The 26,502-nt window shown below is 50.0% G+C and overlaps 1 protein-coding gene across 1 annotated transcript; it reads left to right on the top strand.

Annotated features, from left to right (window-relative positions):
- On the top strand, positions 1 to 23,817 carry LOC144166459 (glutathione S-transferase B-like). Its single transcript, XM_077695971.1, has 4 exons — positions 1 to 241; positions 17,743 to 17,956; positions 20,854 to 21,045; positions 23,484 to 23,817. The coding sequence occupies exons 1-4, from the start codon at positions 147 to 149 to the stop codon at positions 23,673 to 23,675; spliced, it is 693 nt and encodes a 230-aa protein (XP_077552097.1). The 5' UTR covers positions 1 to 146; the 3' UTR covers positions 23,676 to 23,817.
- Positions 23,818 to 26,502: the final 2,685 nt, after the last annotated feature.

Genomic DNA, 26,502 nt, shown 5'->3' with positions numbered 1-26,502 from the left:
AGTAAACGCGTTGGCACGGCAGCAGCGCGGCACCGTCGCACCGTCGGCCCTCCTCCCTCCCGTTCGAAACAGGCTTCGAGTGAGAAGCGACCGGCGTGTTCAACAAGTGGGCGTTGTCAGAAGCAGTTGTGCTCGATCAAGCTACCATGGCCCCTGTGCTGGGATACTGGGACATCCGAGGCCTTTGCGAGCCCATTCGCTACCTTCTGGCGCACGCTAAAGTCTCCTACGAGGATAAAAGGTAATCTTTTTTTCTCTCGTTTTCCGCTTCTTCGCGTTGCTTTGTCCCGGCCTTATTTAGTGACACTAGTCCCGGCCTTCTACGACAGGCGTGCGCGCCGGTCGGGCGCGCTTTGTTGAATTCAAGCGTCGGCGTCTTGTCAGTGGACGTTGCTCGCAAAACGCGGCGGGGTCTTACTAAACGCTGCTCAGCATGCGACCGCCAGGGTAACTATATAATATATATAAAAAAGGTATGTCTGGGCACCGGGGTGGCGACAGCATGCTGCGCTTAACGGAAACATTGGCGCGCGTAAATTCCGCGGAATGCCGGTAGCTGTTTGTCACGGAATGCCGCGAACGACTGTTGGCAGAGTGCGGTACCTGCAGCGTACGCCTTTATGACGGTGCTGGTAAAACGAGTCTTTTATGTTTATTAGGAGCGCTCGATAGTCTTATACGCGGGTTTCTTTGCTACCATGGAATAAAGAAATGACTCGCAGAGTTTAAATTTGGCGGGTATAGCTGTGATGCTGGGTTTGGTGTCTGGGCGAAATTTCGAAGTTGTAGGTGGATTCGGCGTGTCCTGGAAAATTACTGGAGGTACGGTTTCGCTTTAGTGTGAAGTTATAAAGAAAGCACGTGGTACCCACTTCCACTAAAAAAACTAAATGTGGCGCTCAATTCAAACTTCTAAACAAAGGGCGTTCGGGCGACGTTTGAAAGGCATGGCTTGATTGCGGCTTATAGTAGCTTAATGCGAATGCACGCGTTCCAAACGGCTAACAGTCTGTACGAAGCGCGTTGGTTATTTGCCCGCCCGATGTTCTGGCATCCAGTTGCAATTTTCAGGCGGTTGTGGCCGTGTTACGGGGTTTTTTGCAGTACGCCTGGAGCCGTTTGAGGGATGGGGCTGGTAGCTGGTTAGTAAGAGTAAGTTAATAAGAAAAAAGCGCCCATGCGCAGCAACAGCTTCGCTGGAAATTGAGTTGGGATTCGGCAAAAGCGCCGAAGTCTACTGTGATTTTTCTCTCCGTGACTTCGCGCAGAGCGCAAGCAGCGTTATGGTTCAAGGAAATCGGAAAAAAAAAAAAGCGCCCATGCGCTCCACACGGATAGTTAACAAGCGAAGCTGTAACATGCGACCGGTTTTTACCCGCGATTCCCTCCCTCCGATGCTCCTTCACTATCGGTAGATGCGAGAGCGTAGCTACGTCATCTCTAAACCTAACCAACCTCTCTCCTTACCCGTAAACCATCTCCGACCTTGTTTTTTTCACATCATGCGCATGGGTTGCGGAGAAGTTTCCTGCGTACACAGGGCCGCCAGATTATAGCCATGTGGCTAGCTTTTCGTCTAGCCATGTATGGCTTCGCTCTAAAAGCGGATAACTTGGGACATTTATTGCCGTACAGGCATGGCGAATGGTTCATCCCAGAGGTGGGCTAGGTAACCGCGGTTCCGTTCTAATGCCGACAAGCTGGGTTCTACTGTCCATTCCCGTCTGAAAACAATCTCGCCCCGTTTTTTTCTCTTCACGATGTCCTGTACAAATTTTTGTTTTCTAACAGCGCGCTCGGCCACTGCACGAGTGCCAACTTCGTGGAGTTACTTAGCGGGGCAGGCAATAAGAGCTTCATGTCTGGCCGTCATACTTTTCACGCGTTACCAGGTATGATTCTATCGTCGAGCCAGCCTGTTTGTTCCACACGCGTCAATACGTCGTGCTCTAATAATAGGGAAAGATCGATTTACATACAGTAGGCAACATTCTCTATGCTCTCATTCTGCGGGCAGTGACACGTGCGTGGGGTCATTTTTCAGTCGTCGTACGAATAAAGGGCTCGGATGAATTTGCATCAAGTTTCTGGGCAGAAGCCAACAGCTGTCTTGTGGTCGACATAAGGTCATTTTTTTCCCCATGTAGAACAGGGTTGAGCAAAAACGTAGGGGGTGGCGAGGCTTGTCAAGCGATCGTTTGGACTGCTTTTTCCTTGCCACCCGCAGTCTTTTTGTGACTCCTGGGCAAAAAAGAAAAAAGAAAAACTGGAATAAAGTATGACTGATAAGTTGTCTGTATTCGAGCCACTTGGCAATGCGTGTCGGAGGGACTGACTTTGGCGTCAGCTCTGAGCTTAGGCTGTAATGCCGCAACTGCCTTGTGCCCCTTTTTTTCTGATGCCTACAGGTTTTAAATGCAGAGCATTTCAGTAGCTCACGATGTCACCCGCGTTGACGTCCGTAGTCGCAGTCCGCACCCCTCCCCCTACACTATATAAAAAAATACTATCCGGCGCCTGGTTTCGATCCCTCGACCCTGCGGACGGAACGCAATGTACATGGTGCTCTACCCACTGCGCCACAAAGCCGACACAGAATGGGAGGCTACGAACGCGCCTTATATCCTTGACTCATTCAAACTACGTCAAGAAGCTGCTGATACAACGCATTCACTACCACCAACTCCCCAAACACTAAACGTTAACGCAATACACCCACCCCCTATGCGACGCATTTACTCGAGTCCCCCTCGCGGGGAGATGGGCCCAATTTTTTTACAGCGCGGCCTCTGTTAAAGGTAACACGGAGCGCCACGACGGGCGCCGCGGGAATGTTGCGGCGCATGCGCAATCAGTGCCAGTGGCTGCGCGATTTTACTTACTACCACTACACTGCGCCCGGCGGAAGTAAAAAAGCATTCTAACCACGGACTTTTAACAGAAAGTATTCGAACTGAGTTATCAAAGCACGTGTGCACCGAAAATTTTAAATGCTCCTCCCACTTCCGGAGGGCCATTTTTGTTACATTGGGTCGGTTCAACATATGCTTTTATTGCTAATAAAAAATGCATACAATAATGTCAATTTGTAAATCCATGCTTTAGATTTATTATAGAATAAAATACTGTTACAAGGCGACGCGGAGACGCCGTGTGACGATGTAGATGTATTTTACACGGGAAACCGACGAGAGGTAGTGTCGCAGCAAACGTCTAGCCTAACCGAGCTCCAAGCGCGTTCTCTTTGGCGTCGTTCACGAGGGGTCACCCCACGTGCTCCTACTCGTCGTCCTCGTCCTCTTCTTGTCCTCGTCGTCTTCAACGCTTCCTGATCCCTGAATATCAGTTGTTTCTCTCTCAATATTACCGGTTCGAACGACAGCACTTCCCTCCTCCGCATCCTAAACTCCCAAAAGAAGAAGAATCGCTACTTCGCCGACTGCAGAGCAATACCTTCCCTCACCCAGTCCGCCTCCATCGCATGTTTCCCACGCAATTCCCGGCCACATGCAAGTTCTGCTTACAACCCGGTACTCTTCCCCACATCGTATTAGAGTGCAAGCACAACCCCAACCTCCCCCCTCTTCCATCCCCCCTTCCCACCCCTGAGCTGTGGGAGAACCTGGTGACCAGCAGCGATCTGGACGTCCAGACACGCTTGGCCTCCAGAGCGAAGGCTGCCGGCTCATCGCATGGCTTCCTGGAATAAAGAACCACTCCCACTTCACCGGCTCAATAAAATGTTTCTCAATCACTCTCTCTCCTCCAAAATGTTATGTTACAAAGCGAAACATTTTGCATTTTCTAGGTTCATCTTGCACGCGTATGCGTGCCTCGATAACAGAGTTCGAATACTTTCTGTTAGAGCACCATGGCTATACAGTGCTTTCGTTCTAGAGCATGAGTGGTGAAGTGGGAGGAACTGTAGCGAACGAGGCGCAGCTATCTCCGCCTGTGGCACTGATTGCGCATGCGCCGCAACGTTCCCGCGGCGCCCCGCGGAGCGCGGCAAACGCGCTGTGCATAACCGCGCCTGTACAGGTTTGGGTTGACCAGGTGCGCGCCTTTGGCTGACTTTGGCACAACCATGAATTTTCCACAAAAGTTCACGTAGCTGACTACGCCCTTAAAACATATGCGGGAAAAGAAAATGCCCTAAAGCGGGGGAGAATTTTCCAGAAAGCCGCATGAAAATGTTTTGGCAACACAAGCTATTCGTTTACATTCAGGTTGTGCAGTTTTTGAAATTGCGGCTTACACATTCCCTCCAGTTTTTTTTTGGGGGGGGGGGGGAGGGGGGGGGGCGCTGTAATTGTTACCAAACTCGTGTGTGGTGGCTGCATTTTCTAGTGCAGTACATTCTTCTGCGCCTTGGCTCATTAAAGGGGCCATGCAGACAAAAGAAAAGTTTGCTTTATTCGAAATATTTCGTGTTTTGCAGTGTCCTCAGCGCTTGTGCGGAAGCAAACGATGCTTTATTCGCTGAGAAATTTAAGTTAAAATGTTGATTCTCCTGCCAAATCGTGTTTTCGCGATGCATGCGATGACAGCGTAAGGACAGGTCACGGAGCAAGATATAAAGAGGAGCGCCGACTGTGGCCCAGAAAAAGTATTTTGCTCGGGCCGATAATGTCCACGCGCCGCCGGCCGCCCAGCTTTCCCTTTGCTCTCTTCCTCCTTCGTTTACGCTTTCTGTCGCTGTGCCTCTGTACATGGCTCTTCCCTTCTTCGCTCTCCCCAGAGGCGTCGTTTCTTTCGCAACGACGTCTGTCGTATGCAAGGTTTTATACAACCTCCTTGGTCGTATGCCTGTCCTACTATGCAGGAGGAATGACAGCACGCGCGGAATTTAAACACCCGTGCGCAGCCGGAATAGACGGCGCAGATAATCGCACGGCACCGCATACATGGCGATCGCTTATTCCCCATCGGGGGCGTTTATTCTGACATTATGCAGACCCGCTAAAAATATTGTACTAACCCAGCAGATGTAAGACGCAACTGAACGACGACGACTTTAGAATCACTAAAGAATGAGCAAGAATAATATGAAACGCCACAACATGCAGTCTAGCGTGATTCTGCTTACGACAAATCGATGCAGCGCAAAAATTACCCTCTGTTGTTGGCCCCCTATCCGGCCGCCTGCTTAATTATTTATGCCGCTTCTGCGCACGAACAATGCTTACAAGAGTCGCCCGGAGTCTCCATCGGCAAACGGCAATGAGACACACCTTTCTGTGCCAATGACTGAATTGGACGGCTGCCCTGTTGTAATAAGTGTACAAAAACACTGCCATCTTGATAAGGCACCCAAGAATATCAAACGCAACCTTCATTGTAACTCATACCCCAACTTACCGCCCGATGTTTACTGTCGCTCTACGGTCGTGTTATCTCGTCGATAACGCCGTGGACTCCAAATAAAATGCTGCGATTTGTATGGCTGCAATTTTGGTCCTACGGGGGTTCCCGGCGTTTTTTTTTTTTTTTTCTTTAAGTGGCTGACCGGCAAAACAACCGGCTCGTCAAACCTTTTCTTTTGGCCGGTCATCACCACAGAGATATAGGGTCCGGACGAATTCAAATATCGCGAAATGAAGGCTTGTGAAAAGACCGTACTGTCAGGGTCTCGATCTTGAGCAGATTGCTACGTCGCGGGCAGTCGCGGGTGATATCGCATTTCTGTATTTTGACGAGCGTGTGAGTGCCGGTCCGTGTTCTAGGCACTCTGTTTTGAACGTAAGTTGGAGAACGGCGAGAAAGCTGAGGCAACTTTTATAACCGCTAGTGATCAGAACCAGTTGCTCCTTTCGCCTTTTGTAAAACCTGTTAAAACACAGCCGAATTGGTGTTCACAAATTTACAAAACGGAGTCACATTTTCGGCAAGCACTGCGGAAAAGGTATTGTTTGTATAGCAGCCATATGTCTATATGTGGTCTCTACATTTTGTTTTCCCGCCATGCAAACCAATCGTTAACGCATCTTTGCGTGCCGTACGACCACTGAATTCCTTCGGGTTCGGGTTACCCAGAAGGTGCTGTCGAACTAGTTAATCAAGCCGTGTAAAGGAGGAGCGCAATGAACGCGAAGCGGCGCCAACGCAGGCCCAAAGCACTCCGTGCCCAAAACTACCGTCGCTGAAGCAGACGACAAAAGCCGACGGAATGCGTTCCGCCAACGCGGCCGCCGGCCCACGGGGAACGCCGGCCGCTTAGCCGCCGGACCATTCGCTGCGCCATCTACACTGCGCTCCGCGAGTGATGGACTTTAAGAGCCCGCAGGAGAGAGCGAAGTCGCCGCTCCTGTTTATCTTGCTCCGTGGGACAGGTCTTCAAGTTAAACTTGGTGTGCTGGGGAGCGAGCCTGTTTACTGTTAGTCAACCTAGATGGCGCCGCCATACCGCGGCCGGCCGTTTTCTTTGCTTCCTTTTTGACCGAATCTGTATCTGGCTTGTTTTTGCCAAGGTAGAAAATAATCGTTTCGCGAAGGTGTTCGCCCGACAACTATGGTCACGTAAGACACCGGCGCTTGCGCCAATCGGCCAGTGTCGCCTGAGACAACCCCACAGCGCCGCACTCCTGTGCCGCTATAACAAGTATAGTGAGCTCGGTACCGACAGCAGTACCGCGGTACTTCTGTGTTTACGTGTACTTTCGTAACTTTCATTGTTTGCCCCACCATTTTTACTGCTACAAAAAGCATTTCAGCGCAAAGCTTATAAGCCCTGCCTAATTTGCGTTTTCTGTTGGTGGCCTCGGCCAATCGCAGAGGTGGCACATGACATCGCAGGTTCTGTTGCGGGAACTGAGCTAGTGGGTCGATCGCATGGCCATTCCATTTTTAACACGAAAGTGTTTTATTCCGGGATTCGCGAAGATTTCGCCTACGTCATATCCGCCACGGAAGTGACGCCAGTACAACGAAGCAAGCGGCCTGTAAAGGGTGCACCCCTGCACACAGGGCCTTCTTGCGGAGAAGCAACCTTTAGTACTAAAGAGTACGTTATACTTAAGGTTGTTCGTTTTCGGGTTTTATATTTTAACACGATGCCGAGATATACCAAGATTTCTCTGACGTCATATCCGTCACGGAAATGACGCCAGTACACCTTTGCCGAAGCGACCCGCGAGCAGGACGTCGCTCGTCAAGCACACGGACAAGACAGCCGCCGACCCGCAAATCATGCTCAGCTGCAGATTTCGTTGCACATTTCGCTTTTGTGCTTAACTGATTCCTATAACAGAGGAATCAGCCTGTTTTTTTCCTAATTTTCCCGAAATTAATTTTCCCAAAATTAATTTTCCCAAAATTTTCCCCAAACGAGCGCCAAACTTTTGTTTGGCTCTTTGCCACAGCTGGCCTCCAACCATCATCATTTTCCTGATTATGTTGCTTATTTGAGCTAAGTTTACGTTAAAACTGGGGTCACTATGATTCTAACGAGGCAATATTTCGAATGAACCAAACTTTTGTTTAGCCTGCATGGCCCCCTTAAAAAGGAACTGGGAAATAACTTGTTTTGGGAGATTTAAAACGTGCAACGTCTGGAAGAACTCGATTACACTGGTTGCATAGTTTCATAACTGAATAGGTCACTGGAGGAAACGTTCCGCCGTGGTGCGCGGCCGTGCGGCAACTTTTCCGGCACTAAGTTTATGCACCACTCGATAGGGTCCGTAATTTGAACCACATACACGGCTGCGTATAAACATGTGCGCGGCGTACAGCGGCCTGGCAGCAGCTCGGGGCGTCTCGCGATGACAGCTGGCGGTTATTTACATGGACGGAGTCGTTTTCTGCGCTCGCTGCGGGCACAGTTGCGGTGGTGTCATGTGCTTCGCGGTCGTTCCCTTTGCTGGCTGTCGATGTATGCTGTTCCCTTTCGTTCCTCGACAGCGATAGCCGGCAGACACGGAACTGGCCGACAGTTCAGCTTGTCAGCCGAAGGCTGCAGCCTGTTTTGCCCTAATGCGCGGAAGAAGAGAAAGCAGCACGCGCCCTCTGCGACGGCGTTGCGTACTGCCGTTGTGACGTCACATCCGGTTAAAAGCCCATTTGGGACGGTCTTCAAAACATTTTTACCCTATTGCAGATTACAAATGTCCCGTTTCTTGGTCCACGCACTGTTTATGCAGACTAAACATGGTCGCAATCAGTTTAAAACCTCGCCTTGAGGACTTGCGATGATGTCGTATGGAACCAGAGATGCGGGACTTGCGTTTTTTTTTTCTTTTTGTGAAAGAATAAGCAGATCGAGTTAGAGGACATAGAACATGGGCTGCGCGTTGTAGTCTTTAATCTGGTACGGCAGTCGGAATTAACAACGTGTGGGTTCGAGCTAGTGGTAATCCTTTGTACAAATTTCAAGCGCGAAAATTCAAACGGGGGACGAACGGGGCAGGCTACTTTCAGCTGAAATTGCATTTCCGAAACGACATATGTAAATGCAACGGTGAGAGCACGAGGTCGCGGGTTCGATTCCCGGCCGCGGCGGCCGCTTTTCTGATGGAGGCGAAAAGCAAAAACGCCCGTGTGTACGAGATTTCGGCGCACGATAAAGATCCCCAGGTGGTCAAAATTAATCCGGAGCCCTCCACTACGGCGCGCCTCATCGCCTGCGTTGCGTTGGCGCGTTAAACCCCACAATCAATCAATCAAATCAAATGCAACGGTGATAACAAAAACAAAGTAAAACAGTATGTGCGCAGTGCAGTGTACAGACGGGCACACGTTCCTCATCCCTTCTGTCATGCGCGCACCCAGGAAGGCCAGCTCTTTCGCTTTCAAAGATAGGGAGGCAATGCTAACACAATCCTCGCCCCCACGATGCATCGCAGCCGCCTCCACAATCTCCCGTGTGCGCTAATCAGGGTCGCGAAACACAACCGTACATTCGTTAAACGGAGGCGAACACTTGCAATTCTGGCAGTGACTATAGCTTAGACGATATGCTTACACAACTCGTTCTAGTGCCGTTTAGGTGTGGCTTTTCGCGACATCCCGTGTCATTGTCGCGCTTGTTTATTCCCCAGGTGGGTTTCGCGAAGGCGGCTGGCGAAATGCCAGCCCAGTGCAACGGACGTACTGCAATCAATTGAACGGGACATAGTAACGAACGCACGCGCGACCCTCCGACTTGCCCGATGCGCGTGACACGTACAGGATATAGACGGCAACGTCGTCAATGCGATAGCGTTTCGCCACTCACAATGGGTGCTATACGCGCGCACGAAGTGTGATGAATGGGCGGATGTACGCGCATGGCGAAACGATCCGCATTGCCCGGGCGAAGCGTAGCCCGATCAGCGCGGTAAGTCTACCGTTGCCTACACAGTGTTCTTTTGTGCTGCATGGGCCGCCACGAAGGCGAATTCCGCGCCCGTCCGCCGCCGCCACTTGCAGATGTCTAGACAGGCGGACGCAGTTTCCTGCCACGCGCTGTTGCCGAGCGTGCGTCGCCACCCTTCACTAGGTCCTCAATAGGCTTTGCGCTAACGACCGGGCCGGCGCGGCCACGTTATCAGGGGCCGGCTTTCCCCCCCGTAAAAACCGTTCGGCTTCGTCGGCGGTGCGCGTTAAAAACCAAGTGAAGAAAGGGTGGCTTTACCCTCGCCCTCCCCCGAAGACCGATAACGTTGCGACTCGGGGGAGGTTTGCAGAAATGAGTTAGTGTCTCTGTTCAGGGAGCCCAGACGCATAAAAAGTACAGTGGTTCGAAATAAAAATTGACTGGCGGTTACGATACTCCTTGGTGCGAAATCTGGGCGCAGCTGTGTAGCTGTTTTGACTGTGCAAAATATGTTGAGGCAAAGATTTTCAGACAGACGTATTTGTCTGTCACAGCTCTAGCTGTAACGCATACTTGCGTTTCCACGTTTGCTATGTGTGACGATGGTCTGGTTCATTCATGGACACTTTGTTTATTGCGTTATCAGTAGGTGGGTTCATTTCGGTGCAAATTTTCCGCGTAGAGTCATAGAACCGAGAACGACAGAGCGAGAGGGGTGACGTGAGCCGAGCCGGCGGCGGCATTGGTTGCGGTGGCGCCGCGTTCACACCGCTGCCGTTCTGTAGTTGGCAGGGGGACGACAAGTCGAAGCGGCTTCGGCTGGCCCGCTCCATAGGCGTCTCGACGCGTCCCTTCACCGCCTGCACGCAGTTTCAAATGTAGTGTGCAGATCCCCTGCAGGTGGTCAAAATTAATCCGGAGCCCCCCCATTACGGCGCGCCTCATCGCCTGCGTTGCGTCGGCGCGTTAAAACACAACAATCAATCAATCAAATGTAGTGTGCAGCGAGTGCAGTGCAGCGAGTGAGTGAGCCACAAGAGGCGGTGGGAGTGCCGGCGACGAAATGCAGATAGTGACGGACAACAAAAGGGGGGACAGGCAGTCGGTGATAAAGCGAGCCAGCGTGGCCCCTGAGACGGTTGGAGCGCAAAGCACGGTTGGCGTAGTGAGAGGGGAGTGCGAGAAACGCCGCGCTGCGCGGGCTTTTAAAGCCGGAGCAAGGGCTCGAGCCTCAGGCTTGCGAATGCAAGAGATGAGGTGTTCACGCATTTGTAAAGAGCCATCAATGGAGCTTCCATTAACCTTTTGGGCTACTACAGCGTGCTTAGCAGTCGTCTATAACATGTTTAGTAGGGGAGCAATAGTATTGGTAGTCAGATCAGGCTTTCGGTGTCAAAACCGAGTATGTTTTAAGCTGTCGAAATTCAAATTCCGGCATCGTGTACAGATAAAACAGAACTTTTCGGTTTCTACGAATGCTTCCAGACAAGTAAATCTGACAAGTAAATACATCAAGCACTGTCGATATAATTAGGGAGAGGCGCTGGGTATAAATATGTGGAGTTAATGGCGGAGCTTTCAGCGAGAAATATTTTAAATGCAGAGCATTTCTTTAACTCACGATGTCACCCGGCGTTGGCGTGCCTCGGCGTCCGCAACAGCCGTTCCAGGTGCGCCCTCTCCCCCTCTCCCGCATCACGCTACCCTCCTCGCTCTCAACAACAGGTCCGCACCCCTCCGCCTACACTATATAAAAAAAATATTTACCGGCGCCTGGTTTCGATCCCACTACCCTGCGGGCGGAACGCAAGGTACATGGTGCTCTACCCACTGCGCCACAAAGCCGACACAGAATGAAAGGCTACGAACGCGCCTTATATCCTTGACTCATTCAAACTACGTCAAGAAGCTGCTGATACAACGCATTCACTACCACCAACTCCCCAAACACTAAACGTTAACGCAATACACCCACCCCCTATGCGACGCATTTACTCGAGTCCCCCTCGCGGGGAGATGGGCCCTTTTATTCACCTGTTACGTTGTTCGTTTGCTCTTCCGGGTAAAATGAGGATGGGAGGACCCAACGTTGCGTCCGAATGGTTCAGAGAAATAAATGTTTGGAATCTGGTTCAGTAGCTCTCGGAATTGTCAATTGTTGGAAAATCTCCCCAAAATCCGTCGTTCTGACAAAGCCGGTGCTAAAGTTAAGGCTATAATGCTGAGCGGTCATGTTCGAAAGCTTGTCTTTTATGCTTCTCGCTACCTGTTGCGCCTTAGTGCAACTTTTTTTTCTCACGGAAGAAATTTTCTACTGGAAGTGTAGGGCATCCTATAGTAATCAAGTTACACCACGACTTACTAGCGATGGTATCTGCATATTCCGTAGCCACCATATTTAGGTATACACATGCACAAGGCGCCAGCCTTGGTTTTACGGGAGTTAACGAAATTTTGACAACTTGGGGGTGGATACCATGCCCCTCGTCCCCAGAACACACGCACATGCGCGTTCAGACAGGAACACATTTGGACGAGCCAGGCTGATCTTCCAGGGAGCCCTAAATGGATGATTTCTAATGGGGACGAAAAGCAAAAACGCCCGTGTGTGCTAGATTTTGGCGCACGTTGAAGATCCCCAGGTGGTCAAAATTAATCCCAAGACCTCCACTACGGCTCGTGTCATCGCCTGCGTTGCGTCGGCGAGTTAAACCCTACAATCAATTAAATGGGTCATGAAGACAAAATACAGGTTGGGTTCATTTATATTGTCACGTAACCAAAGACGACGCAGCTGTCTTGAACGAAAAACAAGTTTATTGGAGCGAACTTGTGCTCCCCTAACAACTCAAAGAATACACATTCGGCGAAACAGCAGTCAACAAAGTGAGGTGCGCAGACTGGTGTCAGTAAAATCGAATGCCGCGGCGTCTGCTCTGCGGTCACTTATCCGTCGGCGCGAGGGCTTCTCGAACAGTCGAATTTCATCCAGAACACTGTAGATCATAGATTATTCTAGGTTAGTTCGCGACGCTCTCTCAATCAAAGGTGATAACACGTGCGGCATAAAGAATGGAACATGCGCTGCACTTGTCCCACGGATAACACAGGTAACATAGCCCGGCGCAGCCGGTCGGCAAAAACAAAACATAAACAAACAAACCCAAAATATGGTGGCCATATTCCGCGTTATCTCGATATCAATACCCATTTTATAGCAAAATTTAAACAAATAATCGAGATATCAAAGAAAACATGTGAGGCAGTGGCGACTTCCTAATCATTTTCCGGAAACTTTTCTATGACGTCACAGAATCTTGTATGTGCGATTGGAGGCCGCCGACCAATGCCACCGCCAAGAAACCTGACTGGGCGATCGTACGCCCTGTTCCATTTGATAGTACTACTTGATTACTAACGCGCAGTTAACAGATGGACATGTATGTTTTTAGTGCTGGCCCATATCACGCCAAACGTGCCCATAATACGCCACTTCAACGAGAAATTCGAATGTTTCGCAATATTTTTGAGTCTTTTCGTTAAAGGGGAGACACTGCTCTTAAACGGCTTCCTTTACCTTTTAAGTAAGCTCTGTGCAACTTGTCAACTTGGTGCTTTTTTCCCACTGCTTCCAAATGTCATTATTTATTGAGTCAGTCAATTAGTTTTTAGGATAATTTGAGATAATTACTCATTTTTGGAGGGACAATAGACAAAGCAGTGCTGGTCATAAAACCGCCATCTTTATATTTTCAATACTATGAACCCTTGTGAGTGCAATAAGAGAATCGGTTTTTTGGTGCACCGCTTGGAACTAATTTTACAGCTCATTGAACTTTGGTGTTTGAAACGGGCATTCGAAATGGTTCCTTGCCAGTGGTGCCGCCAAAGTTTATGAGCTGTAAAATTAGTTCCAAGCGGTGCACCAAAAAACCGATTATTTTATTTCACTCACCATGGTCCATAGTATCGGAAAATATGAAGATTACAGTTCTGTGACTAACACTGTTTTGTCTATTGTTCCTCAAAAAATGACGAAGTATCTCCAATTATCTTGGGAACTTCTTGACTGACTCAAAAAATAATGGCATATCTGAAATCAGTGAGAAAAAAGCAGCAAGGCTGACAAGTTTCACAGTTTACTTAAAAATTAAAGTTTTAAGAGCCATGTCCCCCCTTAAACGCCTTTCGTGGCTGGAATACAGCTGAGTAAGTTACCAACGGCTACTTTTTCAAACTGAACAAACCTGTATTTTGTCTTCATGGTCCTTTAAGCACCATGCCTCTCATCGGTTGAGCCTACTCCAGATGTCCCTTGAGGCTTATCGGGTACGTATGATTCGCAGAACAATATATATTCCTCTGGATTTTGCGGGGCGTGAGGTGAAAGCGTACTGGATAAGACTGTGCATACCCCAGCCCAACAGCCCAACACGGGCTCACTCAAGAGGCACTCCCCCAGATCGATAAACGCCACACAAGTAGACTCCGCTGTTCCCGTCGGGTTCTGCCGCTGTTATCTTTTACAGCGACTTACGAAAGTGCGCACTCCACTAGCGTCAATACCTGTACAAATGCCTGTTGGCGAAATCAGTGCAGCCTTGGCCCTCCGTAACATCCACCTTCCTCTCGGTTTTATCAGCCAGCCTAGGGGCTGGACTGCATCTTGCCTTCTGGCATTGCGGAAATTGATACGGCAGCCACAGTACGAGTGGGGCGCAAGAGAAAGCGAAGCATTCATTTCGGCACTAGAGGTGCCCGGCGATAACCAGGGCGTGTTGCTTGAGGTCGCGAAGGCCCAGTTGGTGAAGTGCATCTCGCAGTCGTGGTCCTCCGTGTAAGGTAACGCGAACGCTTGCTGCTACTCGCACACCCCTCGACGCTGCTGTGGAACGGCGTCCCGTTATTGCATAGTTTCAGCGGCTTTTCGTTTGCGTATGGTGTTCCGCGTTCGTTCGTCTGTGGCAGCGCGAGCCTCAAGCGGGAGGCACACCAGCAATCCGGTTTCCGACACGGCGCGGCGAAAGCGGGGGACACGTGTGCGGAAAGCGACGCGTTCCCGCGCGTTTTTCCCTCTCAAACCGGTCCTGTAGCCTTCACGCGTGCTCCTGGCCGCCGTCGGACGGGTTTCCAGAGTGCGAAGACGCACTCCGGTTTCAGACCGGTTTCCGAAACCGGAGTGAATCTTCGCACGAACCGGTTTCGTGCGAAGACTCACGAAACCGGTTGGTTCGTGCTTCTTCAGGCAGGAAGTTTTAGCATAGGGGGTACCGTCCGCTAACGCTACGGCGGCGGGTAGCGGGGCTCGACTGGGAAGGTACACTTTCGTTCCGGTAAGGGGGATTATTTCCGCGAGCCGGCCTTGCGTCAGCTGCTTCCTATGGTGCACCTTTAGTGGAGGGGGCCTAAGGAGTTGCAGCGAAGTTTCGCAGGGAAGCGTTTAAGTTTTTCTACACTTAACACACGGTCATTATCATCGTCAGAAAAAGTTGGCTTTCTAACGTCATCTGGTGTTTTTACATAGGACATCAGTGAGAGGCTGAAAGCATCGCTTTAAGTCCACGGAATAAGGGGCCCTCGCTTTTAACTGGGATAGTGTTCCGTGTACTAGCAGGTTAAACCAGAAAAGCCTAGGCGTTTGTATCGTTTCTCTTTGCTCACTAATCCTTCCGTTTCATTTTTTCTCCAAATTGCAGCCTGTGTGAGCCTCGGCTACTTGAATTGGAGGATCCGCATGTGACACTTTTTTTTGTTAGTTTACCTTAATTTCAAGCGTGACGGAAGCCCATCTTTTCGGGATTATCAATCGGAGATGGATGCCTGGATGCAGACCACAGTTAGTAATCACTAACGTTTCGGCTACCCCACGGGAATCGCAATCAAAGTAAAGCAGGAAATGCCCACCCAGCGGTGCGGCTCGCGACCCTATACCCGAGATTTTGGGCGTCGCGATCCAGCGTGTGTGCTTTCGCCGCGGTTGAGCGTCTCGAGCATAAAGCAAGAATATATGGTATTTTTGCGATTATAAGCACCTTCCTCTACTTTCTTTCGGGGAAATAAATTGGAAAAAGTTCACATGAGAATCTAAGCACCCCCCTTTTCTATCATCGTAAGGTGGATTTCGGACTCTTGGAAGCGGTCCAAGTTGACGTGGCCAAGTCATTTCTAGAGTTTTCAATTACAAACCACTTCAACGGATCAGATGACTTGCTGTGCTATACTGAGAGCGGGGGCCCAAGCGGCGCAACACTCGAAGGGTAGTGAAGGTGACTGAGCATCAAACGTAAGCGATGGGTTCACGGTCTTTAGCTATTTTTTTTTCTATGCTTGCCAACTAAAACATTGTTCCTTGCGCACGTCTCTAGGGCTGCGCAGTGAAATGCTGTTGCGGAGCGCTTGTGATGTTATCTGGCCGTCCCAGGAAGCGCCGTTTCCCCTCCTGTCGAGCCCTTGCTCCGTGGAACCTTTTCTTGCCTTCATGCTCCGTCGTCTTGATAAACGCGTGAAGTGGCATCTCCTTTTCCCACATGCGCACTTACGTGCGGAAGCGCTTTTAGCCTGCCCCGGCCGATTTCGAGGATGTAGAAAATCGGTCACTCGGTGAAGCCTCCCGTATTTTACAGTTTATAACTCAAGAGGCATCCATCCGGGCTGCGTGCCGCCGCCTGTCTGTGGGCCGCACGAGAGAAAGACGAGAAAGATGACGAGAAAGGCAAAAGAGGAAGCTTAAACAGCGGTTGTGGTTATACCGTTTTACTAGCGCACCAAGCGCAAGATAAGCACGTCACATGATAATGTCGTTCCTCTTTTATATCGCTGAATGTGCAGCACGCGAAAGTTAATTCAGTTGAAATAGAGGCAGTTTCACATAGGGATTGATTGGAGAAATGCTCTGCATTGGAATTTTTATTCCGGCCGGTATAGCGCAGGAGGAGCGCCAGGAATTATCGACTGCGAAGTGTATATCGATTACGCCACGCGCCACGCTGTTGCACAGCGCCTTGCGGTGGACTGGCCGGTGCACATTTGCCGTCACCCGTCTGGAGAATTGATTGTTCTTGCCGCGCGTGTTGGCGCACGTGACGGCGGCGCCACAACTTGCGGACAGGTCGGCGACTCCGTGGCATCCGGCGGGGGCCCGCGCGCGTGCGTGGATGCGTGCAGGCAGGCCCTATTTTTACTGCCTGCCGCAAGCAAACAGTGGCGATAGCGCGCTTGCTACGGGACGGGGACGCCACTTCGGCATTGCGCAAACGCGCACGCCCAAGGACGGCGCTCTCGGCCGGCGAGATTGACAAACACCGGCCCTCTTTTTACCGCGGATGGGACATCTGTGGTTCGGTTCACATCTGCGGACAGCAGTGCGCGAACTTTCTGGGCTCCCTCGCATACATTCAGAAGGCTGTGAAGAGATCGGGGGCGGTATTTTAATGGTTTGTTCGTTTTGAGCAAGCCCTGATTGGCTAAAAGCGAACACCCGGATGTGACGCCATGCAAGTAAGGCGGAGCTATGAGCCGCGGCTTCTCGGAGCAGATGATTTTTCGTCGCCTTGTTGTTCCTTCGCTGGCGGAACAATAAACACATATGATAGTTTAAAATAGGTTTCATAATTCAAAATGTGTCTACAAGAACGGTTGCGCCAAGGTCGACCCAAAGCCCGCCCACAACTCGGAACTACGTCACAATAAAGCGGAAGCAAAACGGTTGTTTCCAAACGGACAAACACGAGAATACCGCCCCGGGGCATAGCGCAGATGCGGCCCTATCACCGCTTAAATCATTCGGTCTACTAGCACGGGGCACGGACCTACCGTGGTGGCTCAGCCGTTGGAGACTCGGAAGGCAACCAGCAAGTTAGTTTCAAACGGAAGCCTGACCTTCCCATAGCCATTTTAGCGTTGATTCGGTGCCGAAGGATGCCCTAATTGCTGGGAGATCAGCGGCCGGAGCAGCCATGAATAGGCACGTGAACGAGATTGCCTGCTTCTTCCACTGCTGTTAGGCTGGACGGGATTAAATAGTTCCTGTCTGCTCGACGTGGGTTCTACCCACCCGCTAAATGTGGAAGCCATCAGCAGTAGTGCAGAATTGATACTGCAGTCCCGTCACACCTTTTCGGCCAACTATGCGCCGAGTACTACAACTTTTTTACAATGCAAGTGAGCAGTGTTTGGGGGCTTGGTTGTGGCAAAAGTACAGCTGAACAGCGTTCCAGAGCCGGCCGGTTCACGCAGCCGCGTTGGCCTATCTGTACCCTCGACCGAATGCTTTCTCTTCATTAGCTTCGCAGCTCTTGGCTTACCCGCGCAACCCTTTTCAGTTGGCACTCGCTACTATTTCAAGTGACGTTGCAGTCCATGACTGCGCACTCGCCACTGCCGACATCACCAGTTCCGTGTAGGCAAATAACCACGTGCGCTTCACTCCCTGTCTCCGTCACTCGCAGGTACGGCTTCGGCAATGGTCCCGAACCCAGCCGCGACGAGTGGTTGGCCGACAAGTACAAGTTGGGCCTGGACTTCCCCAACGTGCCGTACTACATCGACGGCGACGTGAAGCTGACGCAGAGCATGGCCATCCTGCAGTACCTCGGCCGCAAGCACGGACTCGCCCCCAAGGACGAGGCCACTCAGCTCCGCGTCGACGTGCTCCAGCTCACGGTGCGTCCATGGACGGGACGTGATCCTAGCTAGCTTGAGGGGTTAAACATATTTGCACACTACTTATTGCCCACCCAGCAGCCATCCACGCTCAGCAACCGTGCAGTGAGAGCGCCGTCTGCGGCGGTCTCGGTGTTTGCTAAAGCAAAGGCGGAAGGCGACACCGGGAAGCACCACGGGATTGCAGCGCGTAAATCGAATAGCTGCCCTTCTGGCGAAAAGCAGCTCGATCTTGACACAAAAGAGAAAAGAAAAATCAGAACACGCCGATGTGTCTTGTTTTTCTTCTCTTGCGTGTTGTGTAAAGTTCGAGCTGCTTCTCACCCGCCGCGGTGGCTCAGTGGCTAAGGCGTAGCGCTGCTGAGCACAAGGTCGCGGGTTCGGCGGTCGCTTTTCTGATGGAGTCGAAAAACAAAAACGCTCGTGTGTACGAGATTTCGGCGCACGTTAAAAATCCCCTGGTGGCAAAAATTAATCCGAAGCCCTCCACTACGGCGCGCCTCATCGCATGCGTTGCGTCGGCGCGTTAAACCCTTAAATCAATCAATCAATCAATCAATCAATCAATCAATCAATCAATCAATCAATCAATCAATCAATCAATCAATCAATCAATCAATCAATCAATCAATCAATCAATCAATCAATCGAGCTGCTTCTCACCAGAAAGTGCTGACTAGAACATATTAGAAAACCCATTCGACAAATAGCTGCATAGGGACTAATAGTAGGCCATAACAGGGGTTTCCCCAGGCATCGAATCAAGGGGGGGTGTCTCAATGGCTCTGGGGGGGGGGGGGGGTTCATAAATTAGAAAAGCTGTTTTTTTATCCCACTAGTTAAATAATAGATGTCTGTTAACCAAACGCTCATCCCCCTGACGTACGTTTTTCATTTTATATATATATATATATATATATATATATATATATATATATATATATATATATATATATATATATATATATATATATATATATATATATATATATATATATATATATATATATATACACACCTGAGAGGCGGTGCTTTCTATTCAATCTAAGAAAAAAACAAATTTAGAGAAATTCATTTTTTACCATGAATGGTCCGTATTCAGTTTTTTTTTTTTAATTTCTCGCCATTTTTCAACGATAAGGACATTTTCGAACTTGTTACCAGGGCCAGTGACGAAATTTGAGTTCTTGAAACAATGTTTAGGTAGTACACGAATTATGCAGCACTTATAAATCAGGCACCGATTGTACGCCCCCGATTTATTAAAACGCCAGGATTAGCTTCCGTAGCGCTTCGCCTCGCCAAATTGCCCATTTTAAATGTACCTGCTGAAAGAGCTTCTGCAAAGATTACGGTTGTAAACAAAGAACGGCATCGAATCAATGAAGAAAGAAAATTATATGTGTGTTTACTGCACTTAGTTCGTCAGAGTTGGCCTCAGTCGAAGTAATTTTGGGTGAGTGCTTGTCGATATATGCTTTGCTCGTACCTCCTCACGGGCTTGTTCTTGCTCTGTACCAGTGGCCTCTGACGAATCGATATGTTATTTATTTGCAGTTCTTATAATTAAACTTGCACACGTCTTACTTGCCGCAGCGTGAAAGCAGTCATCCAGGGTCCATAAAAACAAAAGAAATTGAAGACCGGGCACATAGCAGACGGGCAGCCCGCGCATGCGCAGATTGATACTGAAAAAGGTCCATACAAGGACTGACAAGAGTGAAATTTGGGGATTAAAGGGGGGGTGTCCAGAAAAACTAGGGGGGTGTACACACCCCCTAGGGGGGGTGTAGGGAAATCACTGGGCCATAACATTGTGCATGAGGCTTTAAAAAACTCTCCAGATCGATATGATTCGACTCGCCGATGGAATACCGAAGCAGCGGGGCGCCGCAAGTGCGTCGGCGAGATTGCGCTCCGAGCTTTTTGGGAACGTCCGTACCCCACGCATTCCTGTGGACCCGAGAGCAGCTGGCCGAAAGGTCCGCACACGTGTCCCCTTGTCGTGCGACGCCACGCAACCCTTCGCTCATTGGTGGCGCTAGTCGCAGTGCCGGAATCGGGCAGGGCAGTGAGGAAAAGGGAAAAAATTTCTTCCTCCATGAAACCACCAGCCTCGCGAAATCGAAACCGCTTGGGCTGGCGTGCACCCTCAATGGCTCCCGTCGCGCGAGCGAGGCGCGTTGCGCAACAGCTGCTGTGAGGAAAGGTAGCCCAAAAGCGAATTCGTTGAGAATTCGCGAACCCCACATCCTTTTACAAACCGCCGAAGTGAATTCGTTCAGTTATTTCTTTCTTTATTTCGCACTTTGGCTCGTATAATCCATCGTTTGAATGTACGACGGAAGTCTTATAGTTTGCCTGCAACGGGTGGCGCGATCGTGAAAGCCGCAGTGACGTCGCACTAGTTTGCAGTGGGTTTTCGTGGCATCTCAGATTGCAAAATTTCAATCAACTCTGCAAAAAAAAAAAAAAAAAATCAGCCCTGATAAAAATTGGGATTGATTTGTTTTATAAAAGAAATGGTAACATGGATCACACCAGTTCATGCATGTATGGGTTCCCTTTATTCCATCTCCTTCTGGCTAATGTGAGAATGTTTCGCAATGTTCTCTTGGGGATATTGTTCCAATCCTGGCTTACGAGTGGGATGGGCAGTCACAACCACGCTTTGTGTAAGCTATATAAAGATCTCACTAATCATTGAACGGTGCGATGACTGCACAGACGTTGGGAGGTCCAAAGCGGGTATGTTGCCATTAATTTTTTGGCGGGTCAAGATATATCTAAAGTTTTGGCTCCGTATGTGCCTGATTGACAGATCCCAGGTTATTTTTCCCCACCTCTAGCGCTTGGTGTACCATACCCATGCTTTCGTGTTGCTTTATTTTTCGCAGGCGTTCGACGTGATCATGTGGGCAGTGCGCGTCTGCTACGACCCCGAGTACACCGAGGAGAAGCGGAAGCAGTTCCTGGTCGACGTGGCAGACAAGCTGAAGCAGTTTGACTCGTACCTCGCCAAGTACGGTCCTTTCGGCGCCGGCAAGTCAGCCACTTACGTCGACTTCTTGCTCTACGAGGCTCTCCAGGTACGCGAAGGGGGGACAGTCGGCGTGTAACACGCTACAGCGGGGCATTCCCTGTTAAGGGACGGCAGTATTTCTGTGACTGCGTAAACACGAGATATTTAATAAGTGACTATCTGTCTTACTTCAACTATAGTTGCCAGCCAGCAGAAATACACGGTTTTGCTACCAACCACGGTTTATCATCTGAAAGGAACATTCGATCATTCCAGCTTATAAGGCGTTCATAATCTAAAAAAGCGAGGAAAAAGGTAGAAAATACACAGGACGATGCGCTTTCTGCGTATTTTATAGTCTCTGTCGCAGTCATCTTCCACAACTTTTTACATTGTGAATCGAAACCAACTTTTCAAACTTTCCAACAAGCTGATAGTGGTTTTCAATACGTCACAACCGGTATCTCTACAATGTGGGTATGTATCACGTTGCCAGACTGACAGCAGCAAATGTTGAGTATGCATTGGCTTATGCCTAATGTTTCGATTTGACCTCAACCGGCACATGGGGTAGGTTTTCTAATTGTTACCCTCGGACATCGTTATTCTCAAAGCGTTGCCTTAGGCCTAACGTCCTATCTTCAGGCTTAATGTTAAGCAACCATCAAGTTCGTTCTTACAATGTGCCAAGCAACGTTACACTCGTGCGTCGAGCTGCATGGTCGACCCCATGGACCGTAGGCCTAATGTTAGGCCGTCGCAGGCCACTTTCGCCCGTCCCTATGTGGCACATTAGCCTTGGTGCAAGCGGATTATACAATGGAAAACGTGGGAGGTCTTTTTAAAAGGTTTTGCGAATTTACAGTGAAATCAGCAAAGGTAAGGTAATAGTTTTTCGGACTAAAGCAACTCATTGTGTCGAAGAGGCACAGTAAAAGTGCGCTGTCTCAACAGATGGCGCACGAGTAGTGCTGATGCGGGAAAGTTGAGTTGAGCACGCCTCTATTACATTCGTCATGGGAGGAGCGATAGAAGAGTGTGCGGGGTAATGGGAGAGAGGTAAAGTTGTAATTGCTTAGGAGAGCGTGTTTTTCCGGCGGCGGATCGTCTGTTTTATGGGCCTGGTTGGTTAAAAAGGGGCGAACGCGCATACCTCAGTCTTTCGTTCGGCGTGCTTTTGCGGCACGTTACCCATTGTGTTTGCATTTAAGTATGCCGCAAATATTGGGCACGATTCAGTTGTATATTTGGCTGTTGTCATTTGGGAAAGTTCAATTGCGTTTACATTCACGGTGAATGTGCCCTTGATTTATTCTTTCGGCCTGGAATCTCAACACCTAAATGGTAGTTTTGCTGTAGCTGAAACATGTGTTTGTGAGCCCCTCGTGCTATCTTTCGTGTTCTTACACCTGGTTTTGCTTTTTTCTTGCGAGGAGGGATGTAGTGGGACGTCTTCTTGCGTCGCTTTTGTCACGTTTGTTAACGTCGTTTTGTTCCAGCCGAATTCAATGGCTGCATGCCTGTGACCCGCCGCGGTGGCTCAGTGGCTCAGGCGTTGCGCTGCTGAGCACGAGGTCGCGGGTTCGATTCCCGGCCGCGGCGGCCGCTTTTCTGATGGAGGCGAAAAGCAAAAACGCCCGTGTGTACGAGATTTCGGCGCACGTTAAAGATCCCCAGGTGGTCAAAATTAATCCGGAGCCCTCCACTACGGCGCGCCTCATCGCCTGCGTTGCGTCAGCGCGTTAAACCCTACAATCAATCAAATCAAATCAAGCATGCCTGTGGCCGCAGGCAGCCAGTGCCGTTCAGTATCGCATGTGTAATATGTGCAACACGTGTAACATTGATCACAACGCTGCTTGTAGCAAGCTTATAAGCATGAAAAATCTCATAGCTTATGCGATTCGAGGTATACTTTTTTTGTTGGCCACCATCACGCAACAGCCCAAAGGGACACCTCTGGGCTTTTGCGTGGTGGTAACGCCGACGGTCTGTAGATGCGCTCAGCAGTGATACACAGGGTGCTCGCTAGAATGAAATGCTTCTAGTCAACTTGGTGCAGATTCACTTTCTTTGGAACTAGACAAATCAACTATCTCAAGGCTATTACCATGTGCACAATCGAGCTAGTGCTTATTTTGCCTAGTTTGAGCAACCATTGGGAGGATCTATTACGTCTAGACAGCTCATCTACTTCGTATTGGTGAGAAGGGGCTACTGAGTTAAAGTGGCCTGAAATAACGCAGGTTCCTTCACTATTCTGTGCCTGTAAGCTCAGATGAAATACCGGCACAATAGCTTCCCAAACTGAACCGCAGTAATTGCGTATGGGTCGGTGGCAGCTGAGACAGTCACATCTCGTACATTGGAGTTAGTTTTACGAGTTTAGACAAATTGTTCTGGGTTTTATTGCCACACTAGTTTAATTTTTAGTTTCCATTGTGGCATCGCTCTCTTTTCTAGATTGTGAAAGTTTTCCTTGTGACACCAATGTCTTGTTTCCAGATCGTGAAAATTCTTGGTCCTAGCACGTTCCGCAAGGGCTACCCTCAGCTCGAGGAGTACTGCCAGCGCGTTGCTGCCCTTCCGGGTATGAAGGAGTATCTGGCCTCGGATCGCTTCAAGGCTTGGCCCATCTGGAGCCCGTACGCAAAGGCGCTGGCGGCGCAGCACAAGCCGCCCGCTGACGACTGCTGAGCGATCCCCGCCGGCCGTCGTGCGTCGCAAGCGTTGACCGCAGTTCTAGTTTTTGACGTTGTTAATCTGGATGCGACGCTATATACGGCTGTTACATTTTCTTTCAATAAACAGTTGCGTCGTTTTGAGCGCTCTTCCGAAATGGCTTGTTTTGCGGTATTGTTTGTATTTGCGGGCAGCCCCTGTGACGGCCATGACTCAGTCTAAGGAGAAAAAGTAAGTTCGCATTTTTTCCAGCTGCAGAATATTGTCCAGTACAATTACGTAATACTGGGATAATCGGTGGGCGTTCGCGACAATTAATCAAGATGTTTGCTTCCTTAAAGGGGTCCTGAAATACCTTCCGCCGATGCATGGATGTACATGTAACCAAATAAAGCAATGTATTAGCAATCTCCTCCTGCAAGAATTTTGTTAAAGCGATGAGTATTAGCTGAGAAATCGTAAATCAAAAACCGCGCATAATCGTCGCGCCGTATTTCCTCCTCCTTTCAACTGTTTCTTCGCTGTTGGCCTCCCCTCCCATGATGCTCCGCTCCTCAGCGGTGACGTACTTCCTCTATTGCGCTCCCACAGACTGCCGTCTGCTACGCGCCAGCTCTTTCGGCTTTTTCGTCTTTGTAGACACCATGGACACTCCTCTAAAGGCTGGAAAAGCGAACGAAAGACCTGGCCGCATGTGTGCGGCCTGGCCTTGCCCTTTCGCAGTGTACGTAGCTGCAGTTGGTATCGGCGGCGAACTCGCAGCCGCGCGGGGAGAATTGTGCGCTCGTTCCCTTTTGGTGCACCGCGCACTGTTTATCCAAAAAGCGCGGTCTCAGATGTGGCCCCGCTAGTGCCGGGTGTTATTTTGCGGTGGTTGTAATTCCTACTACCGGCGGCATGTGAAAAAAGACATTTTCAACCGACACAGAACCCGTGCACAAAACGCGCCGGATCGGATCTCTTTATCAGCGGCGATGAACGGGAAGGCGCAGAGCAAACCAACGCCGCACTCGATCAGCGAGAACCCGTGTTCTGGCAAGCTGCACCCATGTGTTGCATTCAACACTGACGGGAAAGCGTTTGTTTGCACTTGTTTGGATAGTCGTAAAATGTCCAAACACTCCGGCACTCCGCCAGCAGATCAGCCGGCGAGACATTTCGGAAAACATTTGACAGATGGCGCCGTATGCATTAGTGTGTCGCTACGCAAAACTGATGAGACGCTCTACTAAAACAAACTCCCCTCGCGGTGTTTACGTAGCGGGGCGCAAAAATTTAGCGTTTAGCGTATGCAAAGGCCACAAACGCTGTACTAAAACTCTATTAGCAGCAAAATAGCGTGCGTATGTGAGACCGCTTGCGTTTACAAAGCTGCACGCCGAGCGCGTACGTTTCAAACCTAGTGACATCGTTTAAATACACTGGCAAGCACAGTGTAACTAGAGTGAACTAGAATTATTCTAGTTCACTCTAGTGTAACGTAGTCAGATATCAACCGTATGCTCAGGCGACAAGCAAGAGCTTGTTTTATGTGGGGCGGAGATTGCGCATAAAGGCCCATTCGCACTTGACGAAAGCGAGTGAAAGCGGCAGGAATTCCGTCGCTTTGTCGCGCGACGATCGTTTTTGTCGAATGGTCGGGACAAATTTTCGTCGCGCGACAGAATTCCCGTCGCTTTCGCTCGCTTTCGTCGCAAGCGGGAATGGAAAGTTCTGCCGCTGACGTCTGCTACGCAGCTCGGAGTTAACCGCGCGATCTGCTCGGGCCGGACGAACGCGCACACTCCTAGGGTGCCTCGATGCGCGCCCGCTCCGCGCATCGAGGCACCCTACACACTTCCGCACGGCAGCGCCCCAAGGGGCAGCCGTCCGCGTACATCGCTCCCGGCGTCCGCCTGGAGCCCGCCCTCGGCACAGTAGCCAGTATATTTGAAAGGCACTATAATGGAGGAGATTTTTTGCTTCCGATGAACCTAGTTCTTTGCCCCTGTGTTTTTAAATACGTGAAGTGGTTAGCACGTTGTCCTCACGCAGCTCTGTATCGTCGTAGCATCGCTGATTGTCCGAACGAAGCTTGCAGCTAAGCCAATGCAGCGACCGAAGCTGTGTGTGTGTGTGTGCATCGCCTCCTGTGTGTTGTGGACGCCTTCGTTTCGCGATGAAATGCGACATTGTACTTCCGCTGGTGGATAGTGCTTCCCATGGTCTGGATTATCTTTCTCGAACGACGTACCACTCAACCTCGCATGGGGTATGTGTAGTGTGCCTGGCTAAAAGCCTTCTCGCTTACGGGCCAGAGTTGTGACTCGCTGTTCGTCCCCGCAAACCGGGTGTAAGGTGAGTGCCGAATTTACGACGGGCAGGAGGAGGCAACCCATCGTCTGTCAATCGCGGTTCAGACTTGAAAACGCATGTTGTGACGGTGCGTTCGTTCGAAACGCATCTCTGGATTGTTTTGAAGTTGAATAAAATGTACGCGTCAAACCCGGGCATTCGGCTCAGGGCGTTCTCTGCGATTGCACCAAAGAAGTGCTACGGGGCTTTCTTTATGGTACGTACTCACGTAAGATAAAATCCATGTCGTGTTATGGCCGTGTTGCATTCAATACAAACGGTTAAGCCTTTGTTTACACTTGTTTCGTTTGTCGTAAAATGTCAAAGCACTCCGGCACTCCGCTGGCAGATCAGCCGGCGAGCCGATGCTGAGCAGACGACACATCTCTTTGCCGGAAGTGCGTGAAAAAGCCGCCCAATAGCAGGATTTCTACCTCGTGACGAACATCAGGGAATCGATGATGTAGACATGTGAAGATGGCGGCGTCCAAAAACACGAAGGAAAGGG

The sequence above is a fragment of the Haemaphysalis longicornis genome, unplaced genomic scaffold, assembly GCF_048455015.1.
Source record: "Haemaphysalis longicornis isolate Haplotype H1 unplaced genomic scaffold, Haemaphysalis longicornis Haplotype H1 scaffold_171, whole genome shotgun sequence".
Taxonomy (NCBI): domain Eukaryota; kingdom Metazoa; phylum Arthropoda; class Arachnida; order Ixodida; family Ixodidae; genus Haemaphysalis; species Haemaphysalis longicornis.
Note: the sequence above shows the minus strand (reverse complement) of the source record. Positions and strands in the feature narration are given on the sequence as shown.